This window comes from Echeneis naucrates, chromosome 3 (genome assembly GCF_900963305.1).
Source record: "Echeneis naucrates chromosome 3, fEcheNa1.1, whole genome shotgun sequence".
Taxonomy (NCBI): domain Eukaryota; kingdom Metazoa; phylum Chordata; class Actinopteri; order Carangiformes; family Echeneidae; genus Echeneis; species Echeneis naucrates.
In genome coordinates this window covers 14,263,974-14,277,443 of record NC_042513.1, presented here as the reverse complement: position 1 = coordinate 14,277,443, position 13,470 = coordinate 14,263,974, and the positions used below count along the sequence as shown (strand labels likewise).

Below are 13,470 nucleotides of genomic sequence, written 5' to 3'. Positions count from 1 at the left end.
AAGTGAAGCTTTTCCAGTTTGTGTCGAAGTGTTGAACCTCTTATCAACGGTCATTTATGCTGTGAATGTATCCTCGGCTGCAGCGTGGCTTATGTTTGAATGGCCATCACTTGCCTGTCGCCACAGTGTGCATGTTTGTTTACTGACTGTGCCTGCTGTATTCCATATCCGCGTTTTAAGTGGAAACCTTTCTAATAAAGTGTGTCATCTTTCTGAAGGACCCTCTGGCCTTCAGTTTGAGGGCGAACTGACTCGTCTTTTAGATCAACAAATCTCTCGTGTGGGAGAACAGCTTGTGCCCGCCCGACGGAATCTAAGAGGATAAGGTTCATTTTTTAAATGACTGAGCTGCAGTTTGGTGCCCATTTTTAAAATCCCATTTACGCACAAACAAATTAGAATATAATTGGTTCCTTGGCTGTTCATTTAAAAAGCCCCCCGCAACAGTTTTCAGCACATTGCTGTGCTTGATCTGTTTTACACATCATTATGCATCTTTTGCCTTTTATGACCATTTTGAGTCTCTTTTTGACCAAAAATGGAAAAACTCAGCAGCTGAACTTGTGTATTTTCTTCACGCTGGAGTTGGAGACAGGATAGACCCCTTCAGTAATCCGTCCACATGTTCATCACAACTTTTAGTGCAAGATTTCTGCCTCCCTCACTGGAAACTGGACACTACAAGGCTTTAAAAAATAGTTGAAGCTGATAAATATTAACACATTGCAGCATTGAATTTAAAGTCAGGATTATTTCGGAGCTGTAAAAATATCCTACCATTTACTGGCATGGATCAGCCTCAGTGCATCTTGCCCAACATGTGGCCACTTTCTTAACATCAAACTCTGCCATTTATCCATCCACCTTATCTATTTTTACTCTTGTAGTGTTGCGACCGCTGAGTCAGTGTGGGCAGCGTGATTCCAGGCACAGCTGGAGGTGCAGGTCCAAACAGCCTTTAAACCAAACCTGACATCATAATTTAATGGATGGCTTTCAATAAATCCTTGTCACATGGAACAATGTGGTTTTCAAATGTGCTGCTGATCTGGTTAGTTGTTGGGCAACTGAAACTACTTTGTGTGGCGCTTTACAACTTCCAGTCCATGTTGGCTTGAAAATTGAGCCTGAAGAGTAAAACAATCTCACCTCTACAAAGTCCAAAACTCACAATATTAAATGTTCTGTTTCAGGGCCGATGCCAACAATGTTTACAGAAAATATACACTGCTATTTTTTTAGTTAAGTTTCATGAAAAATTCACAATGTTGCTGATGTAAAAAGGTCCCTAAACTTTGGACCTCACTGAGTTTGATGAAAATGATTATGACTTTACAGGATGTTTTTTCCTATGAGGTTTTTTTAGATATGTCACAAATAGATAGAGAAGGCAGAAAGCTGTGGTCATACGCTCATGTTTTTATAGCTTATGCTTGCATGCTAATAATAGGGACATGTGATGTTTACCAGCTGGCGGGAGATTTATTTATTTATTTATAAGTATTAGGAGAAAAGACCATTAAGAAATAAAAACAATGGTCTATTTAATAACCTCATCAACAACCCTATAATGTAGAGCTAAAAAGAGAGTGAGGAGGATTTAGTCTAAGTATTTAAGTTTCTCTAAGCAGCTGGCACACTTTCCTGAACAAAAAAAATCATAATTTCCTTGCAGCAGATGATATCATAAAGGAAGTGATAAAACAGAGCTTTTCTTGTTACAAAGGCGCCAGCAGCTCGTTTGTCCCAGAACTGAGGGAGAGGTGAAAATTGAACTGACGTGTGAAAGCTCTACTGACGAAATCTGAGCTGAATCTGATCAAATCTGTAATGATCTGCTACAAACTACAAACCCCAAACAACAGAAGTCAGAACAGCAGCTGGGTAGCCGAGAAAGTTCATTTCTTAGCCTAAGTAAAAACACACTCATCCTCCTTTATCCTGAATTATTTTTGGTACTATGAAGTTAAAATGAAAAGATATACTCTAAATTGTCTGTAGGTCTGAATGTGAGTGTGCGTGGTGGTTTGTCTCTGTCTGTCTCTGTGTGCTGGCCCTGTGATGGACTGGCGACCTGTCCAGGGTGACCCCGCCCCTCGCCTGGAACGCTGGCTGGGATTAGCTGCAGCACCCCCGCGACCCAGAAACAGAAAATCTGTAGAAGATGGACGTATGAAAAGACACAGATTCTGCTTCTTGGACAGTAGATCATACATCAAATGGCCTAGGTTGACGCTGATGAACAATCACGAATATGGACCAGGACTTAACTTGTCCAATCCTGTTAAGACCTGCTATTTGTAAACCCTTAACTGAGTCCTTCCCAAACATCTGGCACAAACTAGATACTATCACCCCACTGTGATGTCGCCCCTCAATGGGTGAGCTTTGGGTTAAAGTCACACATTTGGTATGTTGAATACTTAGAGTGGCCCTAAATATATATTAGGAGCTACAGAATATCTCCTTTTAATTACAATAACAATGTTGTGCATGTAGCATTTAACAGCTGCAGTTGTAATCAGGCACTTTTCTTCATCAGTGAAATTGGAGCCGCAAGATATCGACCAAAAAAAATAAAAAATATCCGCATTGCATCAACACATTGGGAGTTCAGTTTGTGCCTCTCAGTTTCAGAGCAAAAAAAAAAAAAAAAAACTGTTGATGATGGACAAGATATCGTAGCCCAAATCGTCTCTGACTGCTTCCTTAAGTCTGAATGTGGGTCTGTATAGCAGAAACACTGTGAATGGGGCTGGGGAGTGAGGCTTTTATTGTAAAGTGCTTTGAATGGTAGAAAAGCTCAAATTTGTGCATTTATGATGCAATACTTGTCGAGTCCTGGATCAAACAAGCATTTCCCCAGCTCTGGATATTCTGGATTTCTGTCAATTGTGGATCTGTAACTGAATGTTATAAGTTAAATGTATCTATTCAGTTTTTAGAGCCTGTGAAGTAGCTACTGCTCCTCAGTGCCCTCTAACAATATAACAGATAGGAGAGGTTGCAGAGATGCACAGGAGCGTGGAGTAAAAACATCTGGGGACATCGCTGGCTGCATATGGTCCACACTGCTACTGCAATGTAATTTTTATTTGCAGAGATCACACTAGATTCAAAAATATGAGATTTGCTTTCAGCACCTAAACACCTTTAATTTCCCCAGAGAGTCATATCTTTGCTCTTAATGAGATACTGATAAATGTGAGAAATGAACTTTAATGTGCTCTCTCAATGCTGGCCAGCTGCTATGATTGTTGTTGCAGTGATCACAGGACAGTCAAGCAGCGGGGCTGCTCTTTGGCTCCCTCTGCTGATGACACAGAAACATTTAAAACTCTTTATTTAACACCTGAAAAGGTAAATCTGGGGAAATAATATAATTTTTCCTGTTTACAAACTGTCAAATAGAAAAAGAACAATGATAATTTTATTAGCTAAAAAATTACAGTATGTTTTTCACAGCCTAATTTGTTGGACTGCACGGAGCCACAGAGCTCTAGTGTTTCCAGGAACTATATCAGAACTAATCAGTGAGTCAAACTTTCGTTTCATCACCGAGTACACTGTGGGGCTTCTTTATATTGACTCACCTTCCTGCTGCCCAAAAAGGTCACTACAACACCAAATGTGAACTTAACCTGCTCCTGAAATTAGCTCCCAGCTAAGAGCATGTTAATTGCTTCTCGTTTAATAAAAAAAATGAGCAGCTTTTTTAGAAAATGATTGAGCTTTTTTAGTAACTTCCTATTCACATTTCCACATTTTTTTTTTATGAACAAATGACAAGACACTGCTATCTGCCGCTGGTATTTTCACAAGAGTTCTGTCTATCAATTACCTAATTTCCTGTAATTCCCCCATCTTTACATATTTATATTAAAAAGGTAATGAAAACATATTAAAAGCCTTGGTTACAGAAGTAAATGATTCAACATACAAACAAAAGTCACTCTGAAGGCCAATTAATATGCTGAAATTTGAGTTGAATAAATAAAATCTATTGTACATCCTCATGGCAATGAGTTTCTATTATATGTTAAATATATCCAATTAAAAACCTTAAAACAAATCTTTGACCTTATCTTTGTGTTCAGGTGAAAAGGTCCTGTTTTGATTTCAGCACTTGTTTCATCCCTATTTCACACTTTCCATTATAGCAGCTCCTTTCTACTGATATAACCATGACCACAGCACAGCTGTGAGTTCATGACACTCAGAGAAACAACAAAATGGCAAAAACCCATGTGGATTTAGTCCTGAGGTTTAGGATGTTTTAGGTGCCAAGTGCATTACTGTAAGTGAATTCAAACTTCCAGCTGATTGCGGTGTCACTCCTCTGTCTTTGTTGAGGCCTGCAGGGAAACAAACACACAGTAACATTGGACAAGTTCTCCACTCACTGCAAAATCAACTCAGCTTTGTATTTTGCATTGATTAATTTTTTACTTCCGATAGAATCTGTCAACCCAATAAAAAAATCTAATCTGACAAAAACCCTGCACCAGATATAATTCCAGGCATTGAAACGAAGATTTTGATATTTATTTGCTTTCTTGTTTCACGTTTCTTGTTTCATTGTCAACCAAAAACTCTACCTCAGTCCAATGTAATTACCACATCATGCAAACTGAAAAACAAATAATAAAAATACAATACTTTCATTTCTGTTATTTTATTTTCCTGATGAATTCATGAAAGGATCTTAGATTCTTTTTCGTCAAGTATTTTGCCTCATTAAAATTTCAAAACCAGGGACTTTTTCCTCTTTAAATAAAGTAAAAAAATAAAAAAAAAACTCTAAAAGATGTACACAAATGAAAATAAAAAAGTTGCAGTAGATATTCAGACTATAAAAATATTCTGATATTTTCCCTTAGCATGTCCTTGTGCAGTATTTTATTCTTTGTATATGTTCAACATTCTCTATATTAGAGATAATGACACTGTAAAGTGATGTGCCACTTTTGTGGCAGTGTGATTTGGTCACTGTTAAAAATTGATGGGGGAATGATTGAAATGTTAAAATGCATGTGCACTGCATTGTTTTTTCTTTTGTGTCTTCAGAATAATAATAATAATAATAATAATAATAATAATAATAATAATAATAATAACAACAACAACAACAACAACAACAACAACAACAACATGCCAGAAAATCTAAAGAGTTCATGACTAAACAATCCAATCAGAACTTACTTTCTCAGAGGCGGCAGCCATCAGAGTATCCAACTCCTGAGTCCAGCCAAGGGCATCAACCAAAGCCTGAACGCCACTGACCACATCACCCAGCTGCACGACATCATGAGGGCGGCAGCTCCATGAGAAGTTCCCCACCAGGTCCCTGTTGATGAGCAGACGGGGAACTGAGCTGCGCACAGCTCCCGCCAAACTAGCGAAGGGTTCCACCTGCAGAGGAAAGAGTTAACAAAAGCAGCGTTAGAACCATACCCCAGTGTCATGTGAAGCATGTCCAGTCACGGGGACACAATGTGGGCCTCACCTCCAATGATGTACCCATGATGATCAGAAGGTCTGCTAGTGGGAAGTCTGTGAGGTACTTGAAGAAATGTTGTGGGAGCTCCTCACCAAAAAACACAATGTCGGGCTTCACCACACCCTTACAGGTGGGACACTTGGGTACCTTCCCACTCATCACATCTGGCTGATGAGATAAGGAGAGAAGATGCAAACGGTATACTTGCATACGTTTCATAAGAGTAATATTAAGAAAATATGATAAATTAACTGATGAAAATTGTTTTATTTCACCTGAGTGACTAGTTTATAGTAAACACAGTATCTGTTTCCAATGTGAACTGGCTAAAGGTTGACTAAATGTCCAGAGTTGGCATTAGGACTCACTCGTAGATCCTCGCCCTTGTACTTCCTCAAACAGACAGTGCAGGTGGCAGTGGCAAAAGTGCCATGGGCCTCAACCAGCATCTCTGGAGGAAGTCCTGCCACTGCATCAGAGAAATACACAAGAAAACGATGGCAGGCTTGAAATCAAATGTACAATTTCATTGACCTTTGCTAGGTTAAAAGGTGTAAAAGCGTACATCTTTCCAGTCCATCAATGTTCTGCGTGTACATCCTGAGGAGCTGACCCTTCTTGTGAAGCAGATGCACAAAGTAATGAGTCAGATTGGGACGGTAGTTTCCTGGATACAACTCTTTGGCCAGGGCAAAGAAGGGATTAGGGTTTCGGTGGAAAAAGCCAATCTCAAATATGGCTTCAGCATAAGGAAGATCATACTGCTGTAGGTTGTCATAGAGACCACTGCCTGGAGACCTAGGGGGGAAAACAATCTGGTGATGGACCCCCAAACCCCCCCAGTGTTGGAGAAATACTTTATGACTGCACAGGAAACTACATTTTACCTCTACCTGAAATCTGGGATGCCACTGGGTGTACTAATCCCAGCTCCTGCCATCACCACCACCCTCTTGTACTGACGCTCTCTAATGTTTCTGGCGATGTCCTTCAGGGTCTGCTGCTTGTCCGCTGCACTGCCACCACGGGAGAAAAGCCCTCGGGTTCCAGCTCGCCTGTGTGGAAGCAAAGAAGGGAATAAACATGACACTGGTGTGCGATGACAGTCCATGAGTGTTAGTTCACAGAAGTTCGGGATCGCACAGGGACTCCAAAACTTCACTCCAATCACATGAACCCCTTTTCATAAAACTAAACTTAAACTTTTGAGGTAGGATGCCTTGGTGTGCATTGTTGTGCCTTATCTTATTTGCCTGGCCTGGCTTTTGTCATCATTTCCAATTTTCATGTTTACTTTGTTTACTGTTTTGAACCCAAACAGACGTTTTCTCAATTTCCCCAGCACCACAATGCTTATGATGCAAACAATGCACAATTAATGTCCTGACATATTCTACCTTTCCAGCTTTTGCAGTTCAACTATGAACCAAATTCTGATTTTCGTTCAAGCATTTCCTCGTCCAACATGGAAGCAAGTTCACATGCATATCCCATATCTCTTTGTTTTGGTGCTCCAAGACTACATTTAGGCTTCACTAAAAGCAATAGTCTCCGTTTGTGTGAACCACCACTGGACAAAAAAAGATCCATCGATATCACAGAGGTGAGTGAACGGGCCTGGTCGGGGTGCGGCTCGTTTTGGCCCATTTTAAAGGTAAACCCTGACCTTTTGTTTGATGAGTGCCTTTGTGTCGTATTTCTGCGGAAAGCACCTGAGCAGAGCTGCAGCACCTTCCGCTCCACACAAGCTCCTCTGACCGAACCCTGTAAAGATAAGTGACACTGAAGCACACAGACACTTCTTCTGTTGCAGCAGGCCAGCTCACTGTGGCTACTGACCGAGTCCACACAGTTTCCTGTTCGATGCCGAGCACAGGCTGCGGTACAAACCCCCCACTGCGACAGGTGCCATTAGAAGAGCCATAGCACAGCGAACAAAATGACCGCCAGACACTTATGTCCGTTTAAAAGACAAACTAAGGACAGACCTGCTGCTAAATGTGTGTTGTTGTCCGTCGACCTCCTTACAGTGCAGAAAAAAAAAAAAATACAGTAATGGACAACGTAGTTTAGCTACCTTAGCTCCTCCGGTGCTGTTAGAGGATAAAAACAAACTCAACACCAGCCAAGAAAGTGATGTTGCTATTTCCAAAGCTAGCTCTTAAACGACTCCTACGTTTCCCATCGCCCCCCTCTTCGTCTTTTAGTTTGGGGACAGTAACTGTCACACGCAACACGGTTAAAGTTTAAATAGAAATAAGAGGGATCCGTAAGGCCACGACGAACAGATAGCTTTTATATCGGCAACGAAAGCTATAACTTGGGGAAAAGAATAATATGCATGTTGAGAAATATTTGTAAAATAACACAACTAATTTAGCTAACTCGGATGTGGCGTCGGCCTTTGGTTGTTGTGATGCACATTCTTCCGGCAGTACGTGAACGCAGCTACGCCGTATGAATTTCCCGTCATTCCTCGCGGCTAGGAGCTGTGCCGATTCATTGACTAGTTGGTGTCATCTAGAAACCCTGCAACACTTGGCTCCTCGATCACCTTTAACTTCGACACCATGAAAGATGTTACCGGGTACCTCAAACAGCAGCAGAGTAACAGCTCCACGCCGGAGATGGCGGCGGAGTGGCACAGTCTGGAGGATTTATATAACAAAAGGTAAAAGAAACCATTACGAGCCAAACGGCTAATGCTCCAATGCTATGCTAGCGTTTGGCTAGCTATGGTTAGCTCGCACACTCATTGGAATTGCTCGCTGAGTCATGCGCGGAGCTAACGCTAACGCTAAGAACCACAGTTTAGCTGACAGCAGTAATAATATCAACAATAAAGGTTATAACCACACGGTGTGAGTTTAAGATCCCAGTGGGTGTATATCAGCCAGTCACAGGTTTTTCTAGCGGATTGTTGGCGGATGTGCTAGCTCATAGCTCATGGTGACTTCATCGTAGGGAGTTTAATGTAACTGTGTTTATTTTGAAGTTTGGAGGCAATCGGAAGTGTTGTGGCCGTACATAGACACGTTATCCCATTGAAATACAAAGGACCAACTAAATTTGTGTGTGTTGAAATTAGATTGTTAACAACGTTGATATCCTGAATATTCAGCACACGCGGGTTTCACCTATTCACATCAACACTTTGTAAACAATGTTTTATTATCAATAGATACGTAGATCCATAGACGTTTTTCAATCCAGGCAATACACAGTTATTGCAGAATTTGTATAACACGGACCTGGTGTTTGACCTATAGTTTATATTGTTTAATAGCCATGTTTTAAACAGTCTATGCTACTTATTGTTTCTTTTGTTACATGCATTTGTGTTACACGTCATGATTAAGAAGCAAGCTTGTTTTGTCTTTTTATGCCTTTGGATTGGTCCCCAATTTAAAGTATTTTTGCCCTTTAACTGCAGTTGTGAGTGTGTTTGTAGCGAATCTTTAGCATTTGTTGTTGAGAAGTTATTGAGGTTTACAGTCCTAAAGTCATAAAATGCATTGTATCTTAAATGAATTTAATTCTAAAAGTAATGTCTTTTGTATGACTCAGAGTTGTCCTCATTTTAAGGATATCTGACTGTCACTTCTTACATAAGTATCGGGATCAAGTAGACCTGTTCGGTAATGGATTCATGAGTTTGAGCCATATTAATTTATTATTATTTGCCATATATACATTTCTTCAAATTAAATTTGCATACTTCCAATATACACACTATCAGTCAACACCACACAGTGTTTGTCAATTAAACAATTACATTGTGTCTATGGAGCATGTGGCTTTCTCAGGTGAAGTGCTGAGCATCACTAATACTGTGTTGTTATTGATAGATTGTGGCATCAATTGACTCTGAAGCTCACAGACTTTGTCAAAGATCCCTTCTTCAAAAGAGGAGATGGCCTCATACAGGTAGCTGCACCACAGTCACACTTCACTCTCTAGTTTAACCTCTTTGCATAAATGTGGATCTGACCAATTCTAATGAGCCATGTGATGGGTGCATTACATCATTGATGTCATTGTGGTTGTTGTAGGGGGTTTGAATAGTTCTCTGTGACCTGATAGTTTGTTTGTCTGTTTTTTTTCTTTCAGCTCTATGAAAACTTCCTTAGTGACTTTGAACACAGGTGATGTGAAAAATAGCTTAATGTATTTATTAAGCAGTAGTTAAGTGTTTACTCTTGGTATTGATGCTGATTGATTTTATTATTTTTTTTTTTCCCTCGCTCTCAACAGAATCAATCCTTTGTCCCTTGTGGAGATTATACTATATGTTGCCAGACAGATGCCAGGTAATGACCACATGCATGATGCAGTGCAGAATGTTTCTCTGTCCAATGAACTTGTCTTTGAGGGTTTACTAATGATAAAAACAATAATGTTGTGCTTCCAGATCCAAAAGATGCCATCACTTTCCTCGAGAAGACCAAGGAAAAGGCAAGCTGACAGAGTCCCACATGACAGTTCTTATAAACTATAATCTGAATAAATTTTAACAATTCGCTGTGTCTGATCCAGGTGAAAAGCAGTGAAGAAGCCGTAATCCTCTGCAAGACGTCAATCGGCAGCCTTAAATTGGAGATCAATGATCTACCTGCCACTAAGGTAACAGATCCAAGATCTGCTCTGTCTTACTTTAACAAGCTGCTACAAAAACCAACACCATTAAAAAAAACAAAAACAGCAGTATCTCAAATGACGCACGTATATAGAAAACCTTCTTTAATTAATATATATATATATATATAATTTTTTTTTATGTCCTTGAATACACACCACCTGCTGAATTTGTATGTAGCTCAACTTTCTAACTAAAACATGACACATGAGCATTCAATCAAATTAAATGAAAGATGGAAAACTGAGCCTGGAGATAAAAGGTTCAACAGATGTGATCTGCATGGAAAATATGTGGCACACCAACTATTTTCTTTTCATCTTTCAGAAAATTATTGAAGAGGTTGAGGAAATGTTAAATAACTTGCCCGGAGTGACGTCAGTCCACGGCCGGTTTTACGACCTCTCCAGCAAATACTATCGCATCATAGGGAACCACGCCTCCTATTACAAGGATGCTCTGCGCTACCTTGGATGTGTGGACATTAAAGACCTTCCTGGTGAGCAAAGGCATAATTGGAAACGAACAAACTGGGCTCGATTTCCTGATGAAATGGAGTGTACTGGTCATATGAGTGTCTGAACAAATGATTGTTGTGGAATCTACAGAGACAGAGAAACAGGAGAGGGCGTTTACACTCGGACTGGCTGGACTCTTGGGAGAAGGAGTTTACAACTTTGGAGAACTGGTGAGACTCTCTTGACCCATTTCTGTTTTTCTTTTCATGTTTTTCCTCCAGATGAAGCTCCGTGTGGTAACACATCTGTTGTTTGTCATTGTAGCTAATGCATCCTGTGCTGGAGTCTCTGAGGAACACAGACAAACAGTGGCTCATTGATACACTTTATGCCTTCAATGGAGGCAATGTGGAGAAATTCCAGGGCTTCAAATCTGCCTGGGGCCAACAGGTATTTAACATATCCTCAGATATTAGAGGTTAAACTGATCCACCGATCAGTGAGTTAGAACTGAAAGGATGAAGTCTACTGAAATCTGCCGCAAGTTTAGTGGCAAATTACAGATATGGAGTTTTAAAGGGCCTTTGTGGTATAAAGGCCTTGTTGTGGTCTCGTTCATTTCAAAGCAGATCTAGTTTCTATAACAATAATGTGGAACCATCAAAGGTTTCAGTCAACAGGAAATGCTTAGACTGTATTTTTAAATTAAGCCTTACAACTAGTTGTCAGGACTTGAGGAACTTTGTGATGTCACAACAAAACAATCACTGCCCACCTGGTCCCAGCATCCAGTGTATCAGGATGTGCTTTCTCTAAATGTTAATCTACAATCTGCCATGTTATCTTTTATTGGCTGGTTTAGCAAACAGGCAAACTGGATCAATGATCTGTTGATGCTAGAGAGAGGAGACATAAAACTACAGTGAGGTTGTTTTCTGTGCTCAAAACTGAAAATATATCTTGTACTTGAGCTCAACACTTCAAATGAAACAGGGAAATTGTGAAATGTGGAAACTTGAAAAAGAGTTCCGCTCCGCACAAGGAACTCACTGCAAAGACTTTAAACCTTCGAAACCACGAGAAACTCGATCAAGTCTCAGCCCGTTTTGTTAAGAAAAGTCCCTATATTTTAACAATGGAAATTCAGAATAAAGGTGAAATATTCCCACTTAAACAGGCCGTGCAAAGGGAGGAAAAGAAAAGCTATATTATAAATTTGATGGACTTGCATGGTTGAAATGATGCAATTGAATCATCCTACACATCACCCTCTCAGTTGCTCAATTCAGCCAACTTTTAATCAACAATATGGTAATGGTGACACCTTTTAGACACCTACTGGGTGTAGGCAGCTAAAAGAAATGTAGGCACAGGGCAGATGAGGTGTGAGAGTGAGGAGGATGACTGAAGTTGTTCATGTTAGCTGTGATTAATGCATTGAAGGACTTAAGCTTGGAAACACCTGAAATCCTAAATTGAGACGAAGTATGGGAATGAGTTAATCTTTGACAGATCTCAACAAACAATAGCTCAGAGTTTCTTTGTATTTTTTTTTATGTCATTTTGAGTCAAACAAAGTGAAAATAAATAGACTATACCATTCAAGATGTTAATGTTCTCTGTGTTCTGGCAGAGACTTTCTCTTGTATGTGGAAGTTTGTTCCCTGATTTATTTTCCTCCCTCGATTATAGCCTGACCTCGCAGCACATGAGGCTAAACTGATGCAGAAGATCCAGCTGCTCTGTGTCATGGAGGTGAGCACACTCCCCCCTCTTCTTCTCTTATCTCTAACAACAGTTAGTGTTCTGTCATCACTGAAGCCCCAATAGTGTTACATTTTTTTTTAATGGGGAATTGAATTGATTTCAGTGGACTCACAGGCATGAATTCACCAGGAACAGTCAAGGCAGGCATGGCTGTCACTGGATGGTTTACATATAAAAATGCTACATCACTTGAAATGTCTCCTTCTCCTTCTAGATGACTTTCACGCGTCCTGCAAACCACAGACAGCTGACATTCACTGAGATCGCTCAGAGTGCCAAAATCCCTGTTAATGAGGTTGGTTGGAAGATGGCTGTACTTAATTAGCAAAGCAATAGGCGTCAATACAAACCCCGTGGTTAGCATGATCAAAGTTGATTGGCAGTCTCAGTTTTAAGCTTCGGATCCTCAAGTACATTTTATATGAAATTTGTGACAATGCTTCAAGTTGTCTCAGCATCAAAGAGCATTCTGGAGGATCAGCTGTGTACATCTGTCTCCTGCAGGTGGAGCTGCTGGTGATGAAGGCTCTGTCTGTGGGCCTGATCAAGGGCAACATTGATGAAGTGGACCAGAAGGTGCAGATGACTTGGGTTCAGCCCAGAGTGTTGGACCTGCAGCAGGTTAGTACACATAGTTTATTTGTTCTGGCACAGATTGATTTTGTCTTTACAACAGTCTGAATCGTCCTCCAAACTGGTCCAATGTAGATAAAACATGTAAAGCCCACATCAATATATTTCTGAGGAAAATGTAATAAACAAGATCATTTTTGTGGCGTCTCCGTGGTTGGTTTCTTCCAGCTCGTCTCAGTCTCGCCTATTGTTTACCGTTTCAGATCAAAGGTATGAAGGAGCGGTTGGACTTCTGGTGTGGTGATGTTAAAAACATGGCAATGCTGGTGGAGCAGCAGGCCCACGACATTATCACCTAAACAGGTTTCAGTCCACAGAGGGAAACCTCTCTTCTTCCCAGAGATTTCTTTTTTGTATTTTTTTTTTTTTTTCCCCCTGTTGGATGTTGCTGTCATTTTTCATTACCAACCTGTAATTTACACTCTATGTTACAGACTATTGGTTGTAAAATTATCTTCACCTGCCTAAAACATAAA

General features: G+C 40.3%; 2 protein-coding genes across 6 annotated transcripts; one reads left to right on the top strand and one right to left on the bottom strand.

The window, feature by feature from the left end:
• Window positions 1–3,326: 3,326 nt before the first annotated feature.
• On the bottom strand, window positions 3,327–7,949 carry sirt3 (sirtuin 3). Of its 5 annotated transcripts, none has more exons than XM_029498188.1 (8): window positions 7,340–7,949; window positions 7,213–7,264; window positions 6,394–6,555; window positions 6,066–6,298; window positions 5,869–5,969; window positions 5,507–5,668; window positions 5,203–5,412; window positions 3,327–4,355 (listed from the first exon to the last, which is right to left on the bottom strand). In XM_029498188.1, exons 1-8 carry the CDS (start codon window positions 7,422–7,424, stop codon window positions 4,332–4,334), a joined length of 1,029 nt encoding a protein of 342 aa, XP_029354048.1. In that variant the 5' UTR covers window positions 7,425–7,949; the 3' UTR covers window positions 3,327–4,331. The 5 variants fall into 5 exon arrangements, with proteins under 5 accessions (XP_029354048.1, XP_029354049.1, XP_029354050.1 ...); XM_029498189.1 differs by having other exon boundaries at window positions 7,167–7,264; window positions 7,489–7,948; XM_029498190.1 differs by having other exon boundaries at window positions 7,578–7,948.
• On the top strand, window positions 7,934–13,463 carry psmd13 (proteasome 26S subunit, non-ATPase 13). The gene is made up of 13 exons (XM_029498186.1): window positions 7,934–8,171; window positions 9,349–9,427; window positions 9,611–9,645; window positions 9,755–9,810; window positions 9,912–9,955; window positions 10,037–10,123; window positions 10,464–10,635; window positions 10,745–10,824; window positions 10,919–11,044; window positions 12,287–12,349; window positions 12,576–12,656; window positions 12,866–12,982; window positions 13,198–13,463. Exons 1-13 carry the CDS (start codon window positions 8,071–8,073, stop codon window positions 13,291–13,293), a joined length of 1,137 nt encoding a protein of 378 aa, XP_029354046.1. The 5' UTR covers window positions 7,934–8,070; the 3' UTR covers window positions 13,294–13,463.
• The last annotated feature ends 7 nt before the right edge of the window (window positions 13,464–13,470 follow it).